The sequence below is a fragment of the Mus musculus genome, chromosome 9, assembly GCF_000001635.26.
Source record: "Mus musculus strain C57BL/6J chromosome 9, GRCm38.p6 C57BL/6J".
Taxonomy (NCBI): Eukaryota; Metazoa; Chordata; class Mammalia; order Rodentia; family Muridae; genus Mus; species Mus musculus.
Window position 1 is genome coordinate 6,283,669 of NC_000075.6, and position 25,390 is coordinate 6,309,058.

At 38.7% G+C, this 25,390-nt stretch overlaps 1 protein-coding gene across 5 annotated transcripts in view; it reads left to right on the plus strand.

The window, feature by feature from the left end:
• The window catches only part of Pdgfd (platelet-derived growth factor, D polypeptide), a 365,922-nt gene that overhangs the window by 115,306 nt on the left and 225,226 nt on the right, over positions 1 to 25,390 (plus strand). For 4 of the 5 annotated variants that reach the window (XM_011242370.3, XM_006509887.4, NM_027924.3 and 1 more), the window contains exons 2-3: positions 4,804 to 5,008; positions 10,089 to 10,269. In XM_011242370.3, coding sequence (XP_011240672.1) covers positions 4,804 to 5,008; positions 10,089 to 10,269 — 386 coding nt within the window. The remainder of the gene's footprint in view (positions 1 to 4,803; positions 5,009 to 10,088; positions 10,270 to 25,390) is intronic. The other variant, NM_001357397.1, reaches the window with a different exon arrangement.

Here is a 25,390-nt window from a genome sequence, read left to right on the forward strand (position 1 = left end):
TATTGTAATGGATTTCCAAATGTATCTGTTAGAACCATTTTTTTTTTTCTGTGAATGAGAAACACTACGATAAAAGTAAGATCCTAGGGCATAGGGATAAATATCCTCTACTTTAGGTCACTAGGTACCAATCGTGGGGGAGATTGCTCGGTCAAAGATAGGAAAATGAGTTCAATATCAGTCTCTCCTCAATAAAGTGAAACCAAAAGCCAACTATAGCATATAGAATCTAAATAAGAATACAGAAACTGCAGAAGATTGGACAGGACACAAGACGTGAGAATGTTGGAATAGTTCTGGGTTCTAAGATTCAAAATGTGGCAGAATTGTTGGAGAAATGTCTGGGTAGATTATAGTGCAGCTGAGAAGTTACTGATACTTTGTTCAGCATTAAAATGGTTGCTGATCTAAATAAATCAAAGAGATGGGTAATAGTGCTTGGGTTACTTTTCTGGAATTTTCTGGGAAATATTATGGGGTGAACTGAGTTTTGTTAAAAGGTTGGGAGCAGAATAGATGCACATAACATTTTACCTTTTTTATCTTAATTGGATTTTTTTTTAGAGTACATAGTTCATATTTTGATACTATAAATGTGATCTTCCTTCTGGATTAAAATATAAACTAAGACTCTATACTCCTTCCGTCTAAGCATATATAGAATTTCTGATGAATTTCATTTGTTTTTGATTTAACAGCTCACACTTTGCTCAAGTTAAGTCTGCTTTGAAAAGTACTTCCAGAGTCAGGTTTTGCTTCTGAGTGGCTTTGTACCTTGAGCTATAGGTTTCCTTAACTCCCAGAACTCCCTTTGTAGTGTTGACATTACTAATTGCACAAGATTATCATGGGGAATTACATGCAGTAGGCAAGTGAAAGCCACTTATCAGAGTGCCTCATACATAGTAATTGCCCCATAACTGTTAGCTATTATTGGACCACCAAAGTAAATTATTTGGTCCAGGGATAAGTCTATGTGTATTGAGTTTACTTATCTTATGTTTAACCAGATAGGTAGTTTTCAATACCTATAGTTCGTTGTTACTCTTCTGACAAGAGTAACCTTGAGTCCTTGAGTTGTCATGAGCTTATAATAAATAATATGTAAGCAATATGATTCAGAAGTTAAGGTACATTATCAATAGTCAAGGATCAAAACTGACTCCAGCAAATTTCACACGAAATGTGAAACGAAAAGTTTCACATTTATTGCAATTTATTTACTTATTTGTTTGTTTGTATGGAAAGAGGATAGTTTCAGGATTATCTGTGTCAAGATTCACATGTTGAAGTCAGAGGACAAATTCTGATGTCCTTTCTCATGTGACAGTCTCTTGTTCATTGCTTCATATACCAGAATAGCTGACCAGTGAACCTCCAGGAGTTCTCCTGTCCCCAGCTCCCATCTGGGACTAGAGTACTGGAATTGTAGAGGCATATCAATGCTTCCAGTTTTACATTAGTGTTAGGAAACTCAGTCCTCATCTTTATGCAGCAAGTATTTTCCCTAGCCATCTCCCAAATCTCACCACGTCCAATATATACAAAGAACTCAAGAAGTTAGACTCCAGAGAACAAATAAACCTATTAAAAATGGGGTACAGAACTAAACCGGGAATTCTCAACTGAGGAATTCTGAATGGCTGAGAAGTACCTAAAGAAATGTTCAACATCTTTAGTCATCAGGTAAATGCAAATCAAAACAAGCCTGAGATTCTGCCTCACACAGATCAAAATCTCAGATGACAGCAGATGCTGGCAAGGATGAGGAGAAAGAGGAATTGCTGGTGGGATTGCAAGCTGGTACAAACACTCTGAAAATCAATCTGGTCGTTACTCAGAAAAGTGGACGTAGTACTACCTAGGGACCACCCAGCTATATCACTCCTGGGCATGTACTTGGAAGATGATCCAACATATAATAAGGACGCATGCTCCACTAAGTTCATAGCAGACTTATTTATAATTACCAGAAGCTGGAAACAACCCAGATGTCACTCAAAACAGGAATTGATTCAGAAAATGTGGTACATTTACACAATGGAGTACTACTCAGCTATTAAAAACAATGAATTCATGAAATTCTTAGGCAAATGGATAGATCTAGAAAATATCATCCTGAGTGAAGTAACTCAGTCACAAATGGTATATACTCACTAATAAGTGGATATTAGGCAAAGAGTGTGGAATACAACTCACAGACCACATGAAGCTCAAGAAGGAAGACCACAGTGTGAATAGTTTGGTCCTTCTTAGAAGGGGAAACAAACTACCCATGGGAGGAGACACAGAGACAAAGAGTGGAGCAGAGACTGAAGGAAAGACCATCCAGAGACTGTTCCACCTGTGGATCCATCCCATATACAGTCACCAAACCCAGACACTATTGTGGAAGCCAACAAGAGCTTGCTGACAGGAGCCTGATATAGCTGTCTCCTGAGAGGCTTTGCCAGTGCCTGACAAATACAGACGTGGATGCTCTCAGCCAACCACTGGACGGAGCACAGAGTCTCCAATGGAGGAGCTAGAGAAAGGGCCCAAGTTGCTGAAGGGGTTTGCAGCCCCATAGGAGCAACAACAATATGAACCAACCAGTACCCCCAGAGCTCCCAGTGACTAAACCACCAACCATAGAGTACACATGTAGGGACCCATTGCTCCAGCCCCATATGTAGCAGAGGATGACCTTGTTGGTCATCAGTGGGAGGAGAGGCCCTTGCCCCTAAATTCTTTAGTACAGAAATGAGGACTCTGAAATCCTAAGATAGGTATTTAAGAATTTAGTAGTTCTATATTAAGATATATAGTTCTTTCTATTCATGATACATTATATCTAAGGTTTTTTGACATTATTGATACAAATTTGTATTTCAGAATAACATTATTGTTTATTAAACATAAGTATCACTTAAATTAAGCCATCAACAATACTCAGTCTAAGAAAATAACACAGAAGTTGTGAACAAGTAATAGGAGGACTGAAGATGCTGTGATTATGTTATAGTTTGTCTGTATTGGTTGACTAATTGTGACTGGTTGAGAGTACATATCAGTGTGGGAAGCAGTGTTTGCCTGGGTTCCCTACGACATCTTCATAACAAGATTAGAGAGCCAGTGATTTTCAACATCATGTCAGCGATGAAGAGAGGTCATCTGGTGGATGTTTCTAGCTGTCTGAGGCAATGTCTCCCACCTCTTTGAGGCTGTCTGTTATAGAGCCAGTGCAGTCATCCAAATTCAGGGAGGGAACCTCAGCATAGCACACTGGTTTCTTTGTCAGTCTGCCTAAGCAAGCTGCAGTGTATTAAGTTTCCATTTGCATCTGCATAGATGAGTGCCTACTGATTATCCTCCCTATTAGAGGTTTCAACAGCCTGCTTGAGTACCCCCACCTTTGAGGCCTTCAGTGAGCAACTTTAACCTCTTTGACCAGGCTCTGATTACAGGCTTCAAAGCAATCTTTGTGGGAGGACACAAAGAGTCTGTGGTTGGAGGTCTGCTAAATATGGAGTTCAAAATCCCTAAAAATGCAAAGAACTATAAATACTGAAACATAGAAAATAATACCTACCATGCAGCAAGGCAATTGTGATTTGTATTCTCCTAGTATTCCACAGATTTAATGTACAGGCCCCACAAGCCTGTTCTCAATTCAGACACTTGCTCCAAGTCTCAGGATACCTGCACTACTGGCCAACTGGCTAGTGATACAAGTGTCCCTATATACAACCCTTCAGGCACTCAAGAAAACACTGTATAAGAAGTTTGATACTAAAACATTAAAATTAGGAATGGCAAAATATTTAGACTCAGAGGGTAAGTCCTGAAAGGTTTCATGTGTTCCTTGGTTACATTCTCTCCTGGGGAAGCATGTGTGTTCAAACATTTTACTCTGGTCTCATTATGCAGGCATGATTACCTAAACCTGTAGCAACCTGGAGTGACTATCAAGCCAAATTCTCTCATTCTTAGACTTTGGCACCTCTAGTCTGATTTTCCATGGCAAAACACCTCTTTAACCACATTATCTTTCTGGAGTGTCTTATACACATCAAGAAACTGTCTAAGGACTCCACAATAAATTTTGCCATGAGCATAGATGTAAATATAGTCCCAGGAATCCCATCATGAAAACAAAGAACTTCTTAACCACTTGAGAATGGCTAGAGTCTGGAGTCTATTTGCAAGAACCCAATACAAAGACCAAATATATTCCCTGTTATAACACATTAAGAAAATGCAACACAGATTAGATATGTTAAAGTCAGAGAAAGCCAGAAAGAGAAAGTTCTTAGGTTTATGATAGAAAAAAAAAATCACTTTAAACTTTTTATTTATCAAATTGTAAGGGGCCCTTGAACACTATTAGAATCTCTTAATTTGTCTCTTTCATTCTTTCCTTCAACAATATTTATTGAACCCTTAGTCAATACTGTTAAACTTAACAATTTGTATAACATAGTAAAGCGAAAACATGAACTGTTTGAAGTTATTCTCAGGTTTGATTCTAGTCTAAATGAATCTGAGGTCTGAGATCATTGGTTATGTTTGCCTCTCAAGAGTTTTGGAGGAAATCCCCAAGGTTACAAAGTATTGGACAGTGGGAGCTGTAAAGAGATCAGGAAAGCAGGCAAAATACAAATAAGGCTTGGATTTTTTGTTGACCTGAGTCTACCACTTGGTCTTATGTTTGTAAACTAAATCAAGAAGTACTTTGAAATGTCATGTTGTAAATTATTCATTTTTGTGTTTTCTTGTAATTGGAGCAACATACTAATTTTTACAAGTTGTGACTACTAACAGAGAGCAATCACCTCACAGACTTGTACCAGAGAGAGGAGAACATTCAGGTGACAAGCAATGGCCATGTGCAGAGTCCTCGCTTCCCGAACAGCTACCCAAGGAACCTGCTTCTGACATGGTGGCTCCGTTCCCAGGAGAAAACACGGATACAACTGTCCTTTGACCATCAATTCGGACTAGAGGAAGCAGAAAATGACATTTGTAGGTAAGAGAACATTATTCTTTTTAGTGTTCTAATAAAAGTGGGAAAATGTGAATTAAAAACATGGATTCAAATATTCTTAAACTCTTTGGAATTACCCAAAACGTTTCTATATTAATCACTTTCCACACTTCAGGTAATTTAAGGGAGAAGTGTTTATTTTGGCTCATGATTTGGGGATATCATTTCAGTTGTAGTGTCTGGTCATATTTTATCTGCTGTCAGGAAGAAAAGAGGGATAGATGTTGGTACCCTAACTCTTCTCTCCTTTTCATGAAGTTTAGGGCCCTAGCTTAGAGAACAATATCATCATCTTTTAGGGTAGGTCTTCCCATTCAAACTAACCTAATAGAGATTATCTTCCACAAGAGTGGCCAAAAAAAAACTCTCCTGGTTGGTTCTAGATTTTTTTTTTCAAATTTTTAACCAGTATTAACAAGCATAAACAAATTTAAAAGGTGTTATGCTGGCACTGCAGAAGACCCACAAAAATGTACACTTCCCTCAGACACAATTGTGTGTTTCCCTGAAAAACAAAAAAAACAAAAAAAACCACAATGGAGTCTGGGACTCTGAGCTTTTCCAAGGCCCAGAAAAGCCTTTGTGAGCACGTATATGCATCTACTTCAGGTCCCCCAGAGCTGCATGCTGTAACTCTGGTGAATGTCTGCCATCAGCACAGAGAACAAAGCCCCTGTTTGCTTCAGCACTTGAGGCAACTGTAAACCATGACAAGAGATGGTGACAGAGAACGAGGTCAGGGACTTCCTGACACTTCCTAAATAGGCAGGAGGAAGCAGAGACAACCTCAGGATATATGTGCTCATCAGATGTTTTTCCTGATGGGACAGAAGATTAAAGCAGGCTAATCACCCTTCCTCATTAGCATGCTTATCAGAGAAAGCCCAGGCCTTTGTTCTTTGACTTGTTGGCTCTCTGCATCTTGCTCCCTAAATTACCCTGCAGGAGACTTGGGGGCAGGGGTCTTTTTTATTCCTCTTTGTGCTTTCCTGCCTGTACTCTTTCTGCAGTGCCAGTTAACTTCTGAACAGTTTATTTTCCTTTGAATAATAAAAGGGGGTGCATCCGATTTGGTTGTCCTTTGTTGCATATTTATTATACTGACAGTTTTTATTATGCTGCTGGGTTTTTTCCCCCAGAAAATAACAGCATTGACTATTATTTTCTAGGACCATATATTCCAGAAAGCAGAGATGACTATGCACGTGGAAAGCTAGTTAATATTTACAATGAGAATAAACTAAAGCTGATCTTTTGTCTTTTTAACCTTGAAAGAGAGAACTAATTTGTTGTTTTGCTGACAAAAGAGGGAGGAAAAAGACAAACACAAAGAAAGTAAAGTGCTATTAAAAATGTTAAAGGTAATAACAAGAGTGGTAATGTAATCTGTTTCCATGTAGGATATGTCTGACATTGTCTTAGCTTCCTTTAGAGCTGCTGTGGTAAAATACCCTGACAATAGCAACTCATGAGAAAAAGGGTTCATTTTGGCTTACAGTTCAAAGGTGCAGTCTGTCATATCAAGGGAGTTAAAACAGCTGATGACATTGTGTACTGGCTAGTTTTGTGTTAACTTGACACAGCTGGAGTTATCACAGAGAAAGGAGCTTCAGTTGAGGAAATGCCTCCATGAGATCCAACTGTAAGGCATTTTCTCAATTAGTGATCCAGGGGGAAAGGCCCATTGTGGGTGGGACCATCTCTGGGCTGGTAGTCTTGGGTTCTATAAGAAAGCAAGCTGAACAAGCCAGGGGAAGCAAGCTAGTAAGAAACACCCCTCTATGGCCTCCTCATCAGCTCCTGCTTCATGACCTACTTGGTTCCAGTCCTGATTTCCTTGGTGATGAACAGCAGTATGGAAGTGTAAGCTGAATAAACCCTTTCCTCCCCAACTGCTTCTTTTTTTTTTTTTTTTTAATTAGGTATTTTCCTCGTTTACATTTTCAATGCTATCCCAAAGGTCCCCCATACCCACTCCCCCAATCCCCTACCCACTCACTCCCCCTTTTTGGCCCTGGCGTTCCCCTGTACTGGGGCATATAAAGTTTGCAAGTCCAATGGGCCTCTCTTTGCAGTGATGGCCGACTAGGCCATCTTTTGATACATATGCAGCTAGAGACAAGAGCTCCGGGGTACTGATTAGTTCATATTGTTGTTCCACCTATAGGGTTGCAGTTCCCTTTAGCTCCTTGGGTAATTTCTCTAGCTCCTCCATTGGGGGCCGTGTGACCCATCCAATAGCTGACTGTGATCATCCACTTCTGTGTTTGCTAGGCCCTGGCATAGTCTCACAAGAGAGAGCTATATCTGGGTCCTTTCAGCAAAATCTTGCTAGTGTATGCAATGGTGTCAGCATTTGGAAGCTGATTATGGGATGGATCCCTGCATATGGCAGTCACTAGATGGTCCATTCTTTCGTCACAGCTCCAACTGCTTCTTGGTCATGATGTTTGTGAAGGAATAGAAACCCTGACTAAGACACATTGCAAGGCCAGTCAAGAAGTGGGGATTGATGTATGCTGGTACTCAGCTAACTTTCTTGTTATTATTCAATCCACGACCTAGGACAAGGATGTGACCTCTGCAATGAAGGTGTTTCTCACCTTAACTAACCTGATAGAGATAGTTTCCTACATGCTTGCCTAGAGACCTCTCTCCCTAATGATTCTAAACCTCATCAAATTAATAATTCTGTATTGTTATAAACACCAAATATGTGAGGTTGGGAATTTTGTTTTTTCCACTCCTAAATATTCTTTAACACCTGCTGAGTGTCCTACATTTCAATTTAATTCTACATAATCACTTGGGCTTTGCATCCAACTCCACAGGACAGTCCCATGAGTCTCCCCTTTGTTGAATGCCAGGTAAATATCTCAGCCCTCCCATCTTCTGCTCTACCAACAGTAATCAGGCCCACAACCCCTCCTAAGCTTTGATGAATTGATATCACAACTTATAAAAATCACAGGAGGCCTTGACTTAATTCTTTAGCAGTTTAGTATAAAGGACATAGCTCAAGAAATTGACTACTGAAGAGAGAAACAAAGTAAAGTACATGGAAAGAGCACTGTCTCCAAATGTGTTCACCAAGCCAGAAGTTAAGGAGATTGTGAAGAGTTGCATACGTGACTGATCAGCATGGATGGTGAGGAAATGCAGTCTCTAGACCCTCTGTTCTTTAGTACACCTGGACCTGAAATTCTAAAGTTAGAATCATTCTTTGATCTTTCTGGACGTGCTGCCTCCATCTTGAAGTGCTCTGGGGTATCACTGAAAGTTCATCATTGTCATAAACTGTGCTGAATAACAAATGAATTTCTTCATCTATCACTTGAAAACTCCAGAGATGTTAGCATAGAGCTAAAGACCAGGACCAGATACATGTTTTCTTATTACAGAAAGAAAACCACCGATGAGCTGGGGTTTTGGTCCTAGACAATATTCAAACATATATTCGGCTGGGTCATTTCTGGACCTTTCATCAATTCAAGTTGTTTCTTGAATTTTCCAGAATGAAGTGGAATGATAAGAACATGAAGGATATAAATCAGAGCCAAGTCCCATGGTTCTCCCCAGCCTGGGATGCATACTCCATATCGACTCAATGTAAAATTACACTGATTTTTTAAAAAATAAAAGTGACCTAGTGTTATTAAAAATCAATTAGATTCATTTTTGTCAACTATATTTGATTTACACATATTATATAAAAAATAAAATGCAATTGATTTCTTACCATCTGCCCCTAACCTCACTGCTGTGTATATTGCAATACCTTATTAATGAATATTTCTCCGTGTTTCTTACCTTCCAGCCATATAAACATCAAATAATTAATTTACACAGCACTCGGGAGATATCTAGCTGGTAAAATTATATAAACTTCTTATTTTGTCCATAGAGAAACCGAGGCAAAGGACATAAGGGCCTCATAAATCACTGCCAGGGATATTTAGTCAGCATAGTATTATTTCTAGCTGTCCTTTAGATATTGCCCTTCCCAATTTAGTGAAAACCCTTCAGTAAGCAAAGGCAACTAATTCAAGTGGGCTTTTCTGAACATTCAGACCTTATGTTCCTTATACTTCTTCCTTCTAGCAATCCTAATTGGAAAAAATAAACACGTGAGACTTATGAGCCTCTTTTCACTGGAGTGATGATACTTGCTTGTGACTTTAACACCTGAAGTTACTTGGGGAAAGGTGGAGATAGGGAGTAAGAATCTTGATCAACTGAAGGACAGATTGTTTAATGGATCTTTTAGAAAGGACCAAGACCTGAGGAGTTCTAGGATAGAATAAATGTTCTGTAAAGAATGTAAGTATGTCACTGAGGTATATTAAGTTAGAATGGATGAAGAAACCACAATGATCAACTGGGTACACAGAATAAAAAGTGGGTATGTGCTGTTGCTTAGGGTCCTGGGGTTCTGTGTTTCTGTGACCATTGGTAAGAATGGTCCTGTGTTAATGTAGAACTCATTCACTACCCGTTGTAACCAAACAGCAGTTACTGATTAACATACATAGTTCTTTATATTATTTGTCTTTCTTTCTGAAAGAAAAAAGTCATGTGTAATCATGTGGTCATTCTAAAAGACAATTTTTTAAAGAAACGAGACTCCTTGGTCTATGAAGATGTCAATCATGTAATTCTCAAAGAAGCCTTGGTGAGCAAATTGATTCAAAATGAAAAGTATTTTGCAAGCTCCTACGGTGACTACTGGGGCATGTATCTCAACCTATCTTTAAAATATGTTAGTAGACAACAGCTATTTGTTTTTCCCAGAAAACATTCTAAGGGTCATGTTCTGAAAGTTCTTTTTAATTATATAGGGCATTGTAATTGTCATAATGGAGGAAGTCAATATTCTCTCAGGATAAAGTGTTGAATTTCAAATTTGACAAACATTGCCTAAACTAGTTTTTGGGTTTCACACATTTCTATAGGTTCTTGTCTTCAGTTAGTTGGAAAGTCAAAAGATATCATGTGTAAGTCTCAATCTCTCAGCAGCTAAAGTCAACTTTACTAAAACAATTAATAAAGTCTCACACTTTAGGTATGACTTTGTGGAAGTTGAAGAAGTCTCAGAGAGCAGCACTGTTGTCAGAGGAAGATGGTGTGGCCACAAGGAGATCCCTCCAAGGATAACGTCAAGAACAAACCAGATTAAAATCACATTTAAGTCTGATGACTACTTTGTGGCAAAACCTGGATTCAAGATTTATTATTCATTTGTGGTGAGTAGCTAACCTGCCCTGGCTTCATAGAGCATAGGGATCATTTTCTGTGATTAAATACAGTACTGTAAGGATAATGTAGTTCCTTACTACATGTGTATTTCTTCCCTCTGGACAGAATCTTAAAGAATGCCTGTGTTTGTAAGGAAAACCAGTGGATCTATTATGTCAAACTTAAGGGCATGACATTTGAAGGGAAATTAGAAGCTAGAAGTAGGAGTCAATAGTGTAGTAATTCCAACTAAAGCAAGATAAGTATATAGAGCCAAATGGGTGGTGGTGGTGGTGGTGGTGGTGGTGGTGGTGGTGGTGGTAGTGTGTGTGTGTATTAAACATGTTTTAAGAGTTAAAACAGAGAACAAAATATCTCCCTTTGGTTTGAAAGTTGTTCACAAATTGTATCATAGAATTAAAATCCTGCTGATTTTAGCTTAAATAATGCCCAAGAGTTGAGAAGGGCCCATGTTGCTGACCAAGAGACTGAGGATTAGTAAGCCTCTTAAAGACCATCAAGTCCTACTTTGGCCTCAATAATCTGAATTCTGTTTGTTATACTCATGCTTACTTATAACTGGTGTTCTAGTTTCTATCTAAACCTCTTAACAGCCATTTTCAACAACAAATGGTTCTGAGTGTTTGGAAATATTCAGCCTCATAGTGGGCTAGAATCTAAGTTAATCCTAGCTGTTGGGCCACACATGGTCATGAAACTTCAATTCTTTTCCATTCATCTAGCATAAAGGATGAGTGTCAAGAACATAGTCTCTAAATAGCATGCATTTGTTGAGTCTTTTTGTTTTTGCTGTTTGAATTGGATTTAGAAAAGAAAAATGTCTTGCTGTTTTTATCATATAATGTTTTTTTGTATTGTTCTGCAATGAAAAACTAGCATATACTGACACTAGTTCAAGATTTAATTTGGAAACAATCCATCCACCATGCTTAGCATTATTGGAGACTTGGTGGTGCTGTGAAGCATTGAAATTAAGAGTGAGTGCTAAGTTTCTCCCTTTCTTTCCTTTTAATGTATATACTCGGTGATATATCTGCTGGCAATTGTTTGCAGGCAAAGTAAACTTTGTAAATTCAACTGGTGATGGGCAGACAAGCTAAGCAAAAGATCTTTTTTCTCTTAAAATATCCAGGACTGCTACTCTAGGGCATGTACCTTCTGTGATGCCATGTCCATGATTAAGAATTGTCCATAAGTCAGAGACAACTTATTTCTATTTATTTATTTATTTATTTATTTACTTACTTACTTACTTACTTACTTACTTACTTACTTACTTACTTATCGTGTGCATGTATATGCACACTTGTGGAGGTGTACTTGCCCATATGGGTATGTTAATTTCTCAACCATACGTTTTAGATTTCTACTTATTCTTTGATAATTTCATGCATGAATATGGGGTAATTAAGTCATATACATCCCTAGTTTCCTTTTCAACTTCTCCTGGATAGCCCCCAAGATGCTTTCTCTTGCTCTTGCTCTCTCTCTCTCTCTCTCTCTCTCTCTCTCTCTCTCTCTCTCTCTTCCTTCTTCTACACTCTCCCCTCCCTCCTGCACCTCACTGAGCTGCATTACTACTGCACGTATTCATTATTGCTGCACATCTGGTCATGGATGTGGGGCATTATTCACTGCACAACCTCCTCTGAGCTACACCACTGAAAAGAACTGTCTCTCCCATCAACGGTTAGCAGTACCTCAGCTAGGGTTGCACCTTATGAACTCCTTCATTTGCTAAGCTTTCCACACATGGTCATATATCTTCATTTCTCATCCATTCATTTAGATAAAAGATGAGTGTCAAGTAGAACATAGTCTCAAAATGGCATCCATGGGGGAGATGGCTTTTCTCCCTCAGCATCCTGCAAAATACCTTTTGCACCGTGAAAGCTAGAAAACAGTGGGGGAAGCTTCTAGGTCAGTGTCAGTTTGATGTCTTCAAGTTTATAAAGCAATGTATGTGATGTCTTCAGCAACAATGCCTTACTACCTAGTTCTAGTGGGAAACCAAGAATATAGTCTGTATTATTTGGGTGGTCCTCAAATTGGGGATAGAGATGCCCTCCCCTGTCCCCAAACTCAAAATCTTGATACAATACATCTCATACCTGGAAGTGGGCTTTTTGTTTCTTTGATTAAAATCTGTGTCCTGTTTGGGATATACTGACTGGTCAGCAGGTCTCCGAGATTCTACTGTCTCTAACTCTCCCCAGAACTGTGCATACCAGCATAATTGGCTTGTATGTGAATGCAAGGGATCTGAACTCAGGTCCTTATATTTGCACAGCAAGCAGTTTATCCACAGAGTCATCTCCCCAGACCATGAGATATCTCATTTCTCATACCACTGTTGCTAAGGTAAAACAACTATGTAATACAAATATGATCTTGCCAAATAATGAGCGCAATAATGTGAGATATTAGGGTTTATAATACAGACTCTCTTCTTTCTCTAGCCGATGTTAATTGTGTATTAGCTGTGTGGGTTCCCGAAAGCATCACAGGAATTGAACCATGAAAGAAAAGAAGGAAACTCAGTTTAACCCAACTTAGTAAATGCTGGTTAAATCTTCTAGAGAGTCTAACACCAGGAGATTTTTTTTTGCATATTTATATAGAATTCGAATTTGGGAAAAAAAAAGTTTCCTGGTGTAATAAAATCCCAGTACACATGAAGACATACTTACATCAAAACTCAACTCAAAGTACATGTGACCACAAAGATGGATTCTATAGCATAAGCACCTATGTTCTGATGTGGTCACTCTGATGTGGTCGTTGACTGAGGTACTGTAGGTATTAGCAGGCTATAAATTACATGTGACAGCTCTCCTAAGGATAGGTTCTATTGACTAAGAAACAAAGCAGAATATAAAGGTCTAGGAAGAGAGATCATAGGCATTTGCCTGAGGTCTGGCTCTAGGAATAGTAAAGCTCACCAACTCATTACCAACATTTACTCCCATCCTTCATTTCCTTCTCTGAAGAGTCAACCGTGTGCGATTAATGCCTGATCTATGGGCACAAAGACCTTTGTGCTTCCAACAGACAGCCTTCATGGTCTGATGTCAATTGTGGCACATTGACCCCTTCATTTATCTCAATTTCTACAGAAAACTACATAAAGAAATGGAAATATGCATAGGGCTGTTGTATTTTTCCTATTGATCTCTCAGTCGGATTCACTGAGGTGCCTTTTGGATCAAGTTTCTTCCACTAAATATGAACAACTAGGACTAAAGAGTTTGGAGACTGCCAAAGGCAAAATAAGTTCAATGTCTAGGAATCTAGAAACTTTAGACCGGTGGCTTTTTAACAGAATTCTTCTGTCTGATTTTTTTTTCTCACTAAGTTTAGAATGTCTCATGTGTCTTGAACATTGTGTGTAGAAAAAAACATTTTATTTCTATGTGTACTTTAGTTGGAGAGACTTTGTAAAGCATAATTTGAAGCAGTAAGTGAGCTTAGATGTAAATTAATAGGAAGATGGTGGGTTTAATGTATTCAGCTGCTAGCAAGCATAGTTAAACAGTAATTGTCAGGATGCAAGCATTTCTGAGGCTAAATGAAGCTGTTTTGTATCCTCTTATTTAAAGAACAGTAGGCATCCTAGAAACTTGAGCCTTAGAAATTGCTTTCAAGGAGGCAGCACACCCCTGTGAAGTGGCAAAAAGCTGTGATGAAAAGCAGTGGTGTCCTTCAGAACTCCAGCTTTCTGATTTGTGCCTCCTCTGGTGTCTCTGTCTTCCTACCTCAGTGACTGTCCACCAGGGCATGCCTTCACACACAACTCTTCAGGCAGCCTCTGAAGCCTACTACTGCACGTGGTAGGTTCTTGGGGATCTAAAGACTCAATGGACTGGAATTCAATCTACACATCCCATTTTCATATGTTTTTAAATGTCCAAGTTATACTTAATCAAATTTTATTATATCAGATTATGGAGGACGACAAATGGGTGACATTGAAGTAATGTGGTTTGTGTTGGGAATGAATGTTCCACATAAGCTTTACTTAATGTGCTTAGGATTCAGTCTTCTGCCTTTCTCCCCAGCACCTGTCATGGTTCCCTTTCAGAGCAGACAGGCGAACAGTTATTCAATGAGTCCTGCTTTGTATTGGAGGCAACTTTCACTGATGCTGATTGTGTGAGACTGAATGAGGTTTTTGCTTTATGCATATAACACTGGTGTTATAAGATTTTAGAAGGATGCTATTGCTTCTCTCACTACCTACATAGTCAGTGCTCAATATTCTTTAGAAAATCTTTCTTTCTTTTCTTCTTTCTTTCTTTCTTTCTTTCTTTCTTTCTTTTTCTTTTGATCCTTCTTTCTTTCTTTCTTTCTTTTGTTCTTAGTTTGTTTTTTCTTTTTGTTTTTGTTTTTGTTTTTATCAAATATAGTCTAACAGGAGTCAAACTGAAAAAGGAAACTTCAGTTGAGAAGATATCTCCATCAGATTGTCTAGTAGGCAAAAGATTATTGAGTATTTTCTTAACTGATGATTTACTATTCCAAGTGTCATTCCTGAACAGCTGGAATAAGAAATCAGTTGGCACAAGATAGTAATTCTATTCCTTCATGACCTCTTCTTCAATGCCTGTCTCCAAGTTCATGTTTGATTTCCTTTCCTATCATTCATAATGTACTGTAAGATATAAGATGAAATAAACTCTTTCCTCTCCAAAAAAAAAAAAAAAATAGTAGTACAAACATTTACTCCCACATGTACTCTACACAATGCCATGTACCAGAGGGCTTGTAGAAATGACTGTTCTCTGAGAAACTGTGACTCATTAAAGAACTGCATTGTTCTACTTCCTTGTACAGTCTTTCTCCTCATTCCCCTGCACTGAGGAGAATAAATAGCTTCAGGGGGTGTCATTAAGCAGAATGTATGATGCTATCAAGCATGCACCAGATGCAACTCTCTAAATAAATGAGGCCTGCCCGCCTCCAATCTAAATTGTGGTGGAGTGAACAAAACGGGGTCCATGGTGCATGTACATGGTGTTGTTTGTGGACAGAGACAGAGAGGGTGATGTATGCCTATGAATTTCAGCTCTGATATTTCTGGCTTGTTTCCTCAACTCCACAATGAAACTGATGTTTATGACATAAGTTTTGATGATTGAATTAAGTAGTTTTCATAAGATATTCTGCATTGGATGTCTTATGAAAACTAATCACTTATGAATATACTAATCACTCAGATACTTGTTATTATAGTTACCATCAATGGTATTACTATCAGGTGGTATGGGAACCTGTTCTTGTCAGTGTATATATTTATGAATGTGTATTGCATTCTGTAGAGTATATATGTGCATGAAGATGTGGAGTGTGTGCACACATGTAAGTATACATGTTCATACTTGTGTACTCTGAACATATTTAACTTTCTTTATCCAAGGAAGAAATATTTTATTGCATGTTATAATAAATACAAGAACTTTAAATCTTATGGTGTAGTATTTACACATGTGTGTTTAATACTAAGAAATTATTTTAATTAAAAATAAACGGTCTTTGGAAAGTGACTCAAACCTTTTTGTCCTGTTAATAAGGATTGGTGTATTTCATATATTGAAATGTGTTAAAGCCCACTATTAACACTTTTGAAAACTGTTTTAAAAAGCAATTTTATTAGAGCAGTCCCTTAAATCTTACTCCTATAGTGAATTAACCTCAAGTGAATCCATTAAGAATCTCAAAGGATTAAAGCTCAAATGAATCAAAGATTTGCATACAAGTAACTGCTAACTAACTATAGAGGGGAAAAGAACGAGTTAGAAGAACATGAAAACATGGAGAAGGAAGAGTGATGTCCTGGGTTAAATAAGATTAAACACTTTATTATAATTCCATAGGGGCTAATATTGTTCATTGATAACCTCAGAATTGTGCAACAAAAGTAAAATTATCAACAGTAAAAAGATAGACACCTAATTCTAATTGTAAGATGAATTATTTAATGTAATATTTTATTAATTCTTTGAAAATTTCATACAATATATTTTAATCACATCTGATCACTCCACTGAGCTATTTAAAATAAAAAAATGGTAAAGGAACATTGTTCTCTTTTCTTTAGAATTTGTGGCAATTGCATCATTTGCAATTGCAATTTGCAGAACTATATACAACTTTTACAATACTCTGAATATCTTCTTGTGTTTGGCCATTCACACAGATTTGTCAAGCATGAGTAGTAACATCCACAGCAAAGACTATTCATTCCTCTTTCTCTCCCCAAACAAATTTTCATAGAAGGTTGGGGCTTCAGAAACTGTAGTATTGCTTCTTTTTATTGGGAGGGGAGAGGTAAATACAGCTTATTTGAAGAACCAATACAAACAGATAAAGAAAGCAATGTGCTGAGGATTAGGGAAGGTCTCAGACAAGCCAGGAAGTAAAAAAAAAAAAAAAAAAAAAAAGATTTGAAGCAAAATGTCAACTGAGATCTGAAGCGTTAGAAGGCAGTGATTCAAGGCTGTAGGAGCAGAATAGACACAACCACAATGTCTAGAACAGAGGGAAGCAGTGTTATCCCTTAGGTTGTGGCAATTTTTTTAGTTCCTTGGCTTCCAGATGCTGGAAGAAGAGAGGTGGCAGGACCACAGTTAACATCTCTGTGTCAGGTAAAAGGGAGGTAGAGTGAGCTTATGGTACTGACCTATAACACAGTTTACTCAGGAGGGTCCCAATGCTTGCTTGGGCTACAGAGGGAGCTCAAAACCAGCTTGGGGAACTTAGCAAGACCCAGGCTCAACAAAAGCAAGAAAGCAATAAGAGAGAAAGAGGGAGAGACAGAGAGAGAGAGAGAGAGAGAGAGAGAGAGAGAGAGAGAGAGAGAGAGAGAGAGAAACAGAGAGAGATAGACAAAGAGACAGAGAGAAAGAGATGAAGAACAGGCCGAACTGCAAGTCAATAATAGAGCACTTGCCTACCATGTTCAAGACCCTGGGTTCAATCCCTAATACTAAAAAAAGTGAGAGAACAATGAAGAAACTTTCTTATCCTTTCCCATAACCCATCCTATTTTAGATACATCTTAAGGTAATTTGTTTGTTTGTTTGTTTGTTTGTTTGTTTGTTTATATAGAATAAAATAGCTAAACCAGAAGATCAGGTCAGACCAGACACACACACACACACACACACACACACACACACACACACACAAAACCTAAAGAAAAAAAGTGATTGTGATATTGAATTGAATAACATTGACAGGAAGCCAGGGATGTGGCCATGGACAGACACAGTAGGAACAGATGCTATCCCCAAAGTCCCCAAGCCAACTGTGCTGAACCATAAAGTTAAATCCTTCTAAAAGTTGGTGATACAACCCTTTCTATAAGCAGGCTTATTCCCCAAGCATTTAATAAACATGGAAGAAAATTGTCTTCTTTAGTGTTTCTCAAGTGTCCTAAACGCTCACTAACTTTAGACGGTCCTCTGAAGGAGGAGCTTTCTCTTAGGGAGCACAAAGAGAATCAATTATTGTTTTTCTAATATGTAAATATTTAACAGAACTATAATTGAGTTCATCACCAAGAAGGAGACAAAATTTACTGTAATTCTGGGGTGAAAGATAATTTAGCAAAGACATGGTGTCTTAGTCAGGGTTTCTATTCCTGCACAAACATCATGACCAAGAAGCAAGTTGGGGAGGAAAGGGTTTATTCAGCTTACACTTCCATGTTGCTGTTCATCACCAAGGGAAGTCAGGACTGGAACTCAAGCAGGTCAGGAAGCAGGAGCTGATGTGGAGGCCATGGAGGGATGTTCCTTACTGGCTTGCTTCTCCTGGCTTGCTCAGCCTGCTCTCTTATAGAACCAAGACTAAGAGCCCAGAGATAGTCCCACCCACAAGGGGCCTTTCCCCCTTGATCACTAATTGAGAAAATGCCCCACAGCTGGATTTCATGGAGGCATTTCCTCAACTGAAGCTCCTTTCTCTGTGATAACTCCAGCTGTGTCAAGTTGACACAAAACTAGCCAGTACACATGGATAGGTAAATAAAGGGAAGGGGTGATGGGGCAAAGTTGGGCTCCTCTGGTGAGAGTAGCAAAGGGTGAGGAAGGGAAGAAATGTTGAGTGTCTGTGAGGAGCCAAGTCAGTAAGAGAAAAGGACAGTGGTACCCAGTGCTGCTCATTTTGCCTTTGTACGTCAGGCAGCTTCTAGGAGTGCTTTCTGGCATGTTGACTAGGCTTTTCTAACACAATATTGCTGGAAATCTTATTTACTACCATAAGTAATTTTCCTTACAAACCCTATTCGCTGATCACATGAACAGATGGCTCTCCTGTGTGTTAAGTAAACATATTTCCAGCTTTGAGGGAGATGCTGCTTAATGACTCTTGGAAAGCCCAGTATCTTGTTTATCTCGTATTTAATTATACTGACATGCAATCAATAAACTTGTATACTGAAAAGCCAAAAAGTTCTCATGTGTTTATAGATGACTGCCTTTTTTTTTTTTTTACATATTACCTTCTCTCTATAAGTATGATTTTTTGTGTGTATTCATATTTTGGTACATAAAGACAGGGAGGAAAACAAAGATGATAAAAGCTACTCAACTATGCTAGCAAATGGCTTGTGTTTTTAATGAAATGCTTAAAATAGATATGCCATTTCAGTTTTTAAAAGTGAAATGGCCAGAAAGTTAGTTCAAGGGGAAAAGGCACTTGCTGTCAAGTTTGAGGACCTGAATTCAATTTCTTCTGAACATATATCTAAAGGCACAAAATTCCCCTCAGACCTCCACAGATACACTGTGGCATGTGTGTTAAAACACACACACACACACACACACACACATACACTCAATAAATGTAATAAAAGAAAAAATGAAGATGATGAAGCCAGGTATGATGAAGTTTGATGGATAGCCATCAAAAAGGTCAGATGTTAGAGGAAATATAGAATAATGATACCACACACAACCACATCTGAATTTTTCTCAGCAACCATTCAACCTCAAGGAGCTTTCAGCAGCAGCCTGATCTTTCATAAGTTTGTGCAATTAGAGTTCAAGCAGACAGGACTCAGTGCTGTGTCCTGCCAAACTGGCCTTCTTCATGATCAGGACTGAGAGCCTTGAAATGTTTAGAAGTCTTGAATAAATAAGTTTCTGGCATCACAGAAATCTCTTTGCAGAGGGGTTTTTGTGAGATCTCAAGTACTTTTCAGAATTTTAGTAGATTCCATGAACACTTATTTGAGTGAATGTGAGGGGGGTGTATAGAGGCGTGTATTTATTGATAGATTTTTATAGAAAAACTATGCAATATGTTTTGATTGCATTCTTTCCCCTCTCCCAGGGTTGGAAGCTCTCAGAATTGAGTGTTATCCACGAGGTCAATGACTTGTCATTTTCAATAACCCAAACCACTGTTTCTCCATCTGTAAGCCAGGAAAGATCCACTTGAATCATAAGATGTACAGACTGTCTATAAATCATAAGTGTAGCCATAACCTTTTACTAACAATGAAGCTATTTTTGTACCTAAGGAGGGTGAGAGTCAAATTGCATAGCTGCTCTAACAAACTTCCATAAGAGAGAAGGTTATGACATGCTCCTAACAGTTCTGGAAGCTAGAAGCTTGAAATCTGGGTATGAACATGGTTCTGATAATCTTCTGGGCTGAACCCTGTACATTTATTCTCACATGATGGGAATATGAGGGGGCAAGACAACCCTCTAGGATGATTTTCTGAAGGTTACAACTGCACTTGGCAAGAGCTACACCTTCATGACTTAATCGTGTCATGTAATGATTTTACACATTTAATTTGAACACACCTTACCGAAGATTAGGATTCCATATATGAATTTTTAGAATGTACCAAGGCCCCTCAAGGAAGCCTAGAACCAAATAAACACTAGTGACACTTTCAAGTAAGATTGTATTTAAAAAGTAGTTTCATGGAGTGACTCTGGTTCCCAATTAGAAACATACATCTTTTAGATAGTGAAGGAAGAGCCCAAAGCTCTGATTCTTTTCAGCTCCATCATATCTATTCTTCCTCCTTGAGTCACCTTTGAACTGGTAATGATAACTGAAATATAGCTTCAATAAAAATCCTAATATTAATAATAAATTTAGATTTGAAAATGGTCCTAATATCATAGCTGTGGGAAAGTGTTCATTCCTTATATAAATCCACAAACTACTGAACAAACAGCTCTTAAATATTCCTTTGGCTCAAAGTTAACCCAGGCCCCCAAAGGAAATAGATTCAAAGCCACGGTGCTTCTGTGAGCTGCTGGCACTTTATTTCCTGAAAAGATGAAATCAGGTATTATTTTAAGTAAAAACTCTATGTCTTTAGTATTTTAGTCTCTTCAATAAATATTTCTATATCAAATAAAAATACAAATAATTAATACACAAGTATTTCAGCCTAGTCAGAGAAGTACCTTTTTTCACTGTAGAAAATTTAAACTAAGAATGCAAAATTCCAATTAAGAAATTGTTGCTGGAGGGAGCTCAAAATTAGAAAGATAGAGCTCTAATTTCAATTTTGAACCAAGTAACTAGTGTTGATACAATACTGTAATTAGCATAAACAACTGTTTTAATTCAGTTATCTTCAGAGACTTTTATATAAGTGTCTGTCATAAGACAAATGTGGTAACATACACTGTGTAATCCCGGAACTTGGGAGAGGAGACAGTATAATTAAAAATTCACAACCATCCTGAGCTACTTTAGACCCTGTTTCATGAAAAAAGAAGGGACTTTGAAAATGGCTCTGTACTTAAGACCACCAGCTGTTCCTAAGGAGAGAGTAGCTCAGTGCCCAGCGCCCATATTAGGCAGTTCAGAGTGGCTTGAGCTTCTAGCTTCAGAGGATCCAATGCCCTCTTCTAGCCACCACCAGCACCTGTACATGTAGCATGCATGTGCATGTGTGCATACACACACACACTCACATTTGCACACATTTGCACATATACTCACACACACATACGCAAAAGAAAAATAAATCTTAAGTAAAAACAGGAAAAAAAGAGTATTTGTTATAATATTATGAATGTACGTATGTATCGAGTAATACATCCCTATGAAAATAAACTGGCTATTTGGGATATTAATTTTCACTTTCAGACAGAGTGACAGGACAGATCTTACTGTTTCAGAATTTCCTCTTTGAATCACCACAGACCACCCATGTATTTTCTCCTTATCAGAATACACGATATTTCTCTCATCAGAAATCACAATTACTAGCTGATTTCGAACATGCAGTGAAATGTGAACTAATTCTTGAATACTTCATTAGCTTATTCTACAAACCTTGTTGTGGAGTCTCACTATCTAAAGTCACAATGAACATCGGCATTGGGAATTCAGAAAAGTCCTGGGACCCAGCTTCCATGAGGTGAAATGGGAGATGTCAAGTAAACCTTTGCTTCCTGAAAACAGGGTTTGGGAGAAGGGAAGACAGAGAAAATTGTTTCTCAGGGACGATAAACCTGCCAGTAAGACAGAAAAGGAAAAGCTCAGATTCATTCCATTCCAGTAGAAATAAGAAAGTGTCTTGGCCTGCTCACAGGAAAATCCTTACATGTCCTAACGATTTACATATAAAAGCATGAAGGTAGCCTGGCAGTGGTGATGCATGCCTTTAATCCCAGCACTTGGGAGGCAGAGACAGGCCGATTTCTGAGTTCCAAGGCCAGCCTGGTCTACAGAGTGAGTTCCAGGACAGCCAGGACTACACAGAGAAACCCTGTCTGGGGAAAAAAAAAAGTTTTTTTAAAAAAAAAAGCATGAAGGTCTAAGACTAAATGGGAGAAGAAGACACAGGGCAGCTCAGATTCTATCTACAGAGGACTACTGAGAAACCATTAAAATTCCAGGAAAGTGATTCATAGACAAGTACTCATATTAAAACAATCTATGACTATTTTATAACATGGACACCCTGAACATGAATATTTGTCAGACTATCCTGGAAGTCAAAGCCTGAAAACTTTATTTTCAAAAGTCAGCTCTGCTGTACAGACGCCTTGAGAATGTTTTTCTTGATAAGAAGTCAACATATCCCAATTTGCTGACTATATGATAGTGTACTTAAGTGACCACAAAAACCCCACCAGAAAACTCCTAAACCTGATAAACAGCTTCAGCAATGTGGCTGGATATAAAATTAACTGAAACAAGTCAATAGCCTTGCTATACTCAACGGATATACGGACTGAAAAAGAAATTAAGGAAACAACTCCCTTCACAATACTCACAAGCAATATAAAATCTTGGTGATTCTAGCCTAACAAGTGAAAGATCTGTATGATGAGAACTTCAAGTCTCTGAGGAAAGAAGATAGAAAGCTCTCCCATCCTAATGGATTGGCAAGATTAATATAGTAAAAATCGTATTGAAAGCAATCTACAGATTCAATGAAATTCCCATCAAAATTCTAACTCAATTCTTCATAGAGTTAGAAAGAGCAAATCTCAAATTCATTTGGAATAACAAATAACTCAGGATAGTGAAAACTACTCTCAACAATAAAAGAACTTCTAGGGGAATCACTATCCTTGACCTCAAGCTGTACTACAGAGCAATAGTAATAAAAATTGCATGGTATTGGTACAGAGATAGGCAAGTAGATCGATGGAATAGAATTGAAGACCCAGAAATGAAACCATACATCTATGGCCACTTGATCTTTAAAAAAAGGAGCTAAAACCACCCAGTGGAAAACAGACAGCATTTTTTTTTAAATGTGCTGGTTCAACTGGAGGTCAGCATGTAAAAGAATGCAAATTGACCCATTCTTGTCTCCCAGTCCAAAGCTCAAGTCCAAGTGGATCAAGGGCCTCCACATAAAACCAGATACACTAAATCTAATAGAAGAGAAAGTGGGAAAGGCCTTGAGCACATGTGCACAGGAGAAATTTTCCTGAACAGAACACCAATGGCTTATTCACTAAGATCAAGAATAGAAAAATGTGACCTCATAAAATTGCAAATCTTCTGTAAGGCAAAGGACACTGTCAATAGAATAAAACAGCAACCAACAGATTGGATAAAGATCTTTACCAATCGTACATCAGATACAGGGCTAATATATAATACAAAGAACTCAAGAAGTTAGACGCCAGAGAAGCAAATAACCTTATTAAAAAATGGGGACCAGAGCTAAACAGAGAATTCTCAACTGAGGAAACTCAAATGGAAAAGATGCACCTGAAGAAATGCTCAACATCTTTAGTCATCAGGGAAACACAAATCAAAATAACCCTGAGATTCCACCTCACAGCAGTCAGAATGGCTAAAATAAAAAACTCAGGTGACAGCAGATGCTGGCGAGGATGTGGAAAAAGAGAAACACTCCTCAATTGCTGATGGGATTGCAAGCTGGTAAAACCACTCTGGAAACCAGTCTGGTGGTTCCTCAGAAAACTGGACATAGTACTATCTGAGGACCTAGTTATTTCACTTCTGGGATTATACCCAGAAGATACTCCAAAATGTAATAAGGACACATGCTCTACTATGTTCATAGAAGCCTTATTTATAATAGAAGCTAAAAACAACCCTGATGTCCCTCAAAAGAGGAATAGATACAGAAAATGTGGAACATCTATACAATGGAGTACTATCCAACTATTGAAAACAATGATTTCACGAAATTCTTAGGCAAATAAATGGGTCTATCCTGAGTGAGGTAACCCACTCACAAAAGAACACACATCATATGCACTCACTGATAAGTGAATATTAGCCTAAAATTTCAGAATAACCAAGACACAATTCATAGGCCATATGAAGCTCAAGAAGAAGGAAGACCAAAGTATGGATGCTTCAGTGCTTCTTAGAATGGTGAACAAAATATTCACAGGAGTAAATATGGAGACAAAGTGTGGAGCAGAGACTGAAGGAAAGACCATCCAGAGACTGTCCTGTTGTGTCCGGCCAGCAGATCACAGGTTTGGGTTCCAGCCTGGAAAGGCATTTTGGAAACCTGGAAGAGAAGAGGGGCTGGGCTGCACGAGATAAGGAAGGAACCAAGACAAAGCTCTCTGCTCAAGGTTCAATTTTAATATCAGCAAACACGCTTTATAAAGAAAAGGGGAAGCCCGTCCCTGGCCAAGCAAAGTTCCTTTGAAGTAGATAGGTCATCCTTTTAGTGGGAACTCCCGAAGATTGCAGTTCGGTGTTAACTCCAGAAGATTCCTGGAAGAGAACCTGTTCAGCCTCTGGCAGGTTGGGCCTCAGGCAGGTAGTGGCACATCAAAAGAGCAGTACAGCAGGTGGCTCCGCTCAAGCAGCAGTGGATGGTCACAGCCAGCCTTGCTAGGCTGGAAGGAGGTAACACTGCCCCACCTGGGGATCCATCCCATATACAGTCACCAAACCTGAACACTATTGCAGATGAAGATGCCAGGAAGTGCTTGCTGATGAGAGCCTGATATGGCTGTCTCCTCAGAGGCTCTGCCAGAGCCTAACAAATACAGAGGTGGATGCAGGCAGCCAAACTTTGGACTGAGCACGGGTGCCTGATAGAGGAGTTGGAGAAGGGATTGAAGGAGCTGAGGGGCTTTGCAGGCACATGGGAGATCAACAGTGTCAACAGGCCAGACACTGCCTCCCCCCACCGAGCTCCTGGGGACATGACCACCAACCAAAGAGTGCACATGGAGGGACCTGTGGTTCTGGTCGCATATGTGGGAGAGGATGGCCTTGTACATAAGTGGGAGGAGTGGCCCTTGGACCTGAGGGGATTCTGACGCCCCAGTGTAGGGGATGCCAGGGCAGAAAGGAATGAGTGCGTGGGTGGGTGGGGTGCCCTCATAGAGACAGGGTGAGGAGGGATGGGATAGGAGCTTCTGGAGGGGAGACCTTTAAAGGGTATAAATGTGAAATGTAAATAAAGAAAATATCCAATAATAATAAAAAAGAATTCTTGCTACAGAAAGCAGAAAACTGGGATTAATCCATGGGTTCTCATAGTTCCATCTCTAAGATGGAATACGCTGATGTTCATTGCATGCTACTGAGCTTACAATTCCCATTTCATGAGAACTACATTCTATAAGAAGACTAGAACCCTCAAAGACAATACATCACTCAGCCTGT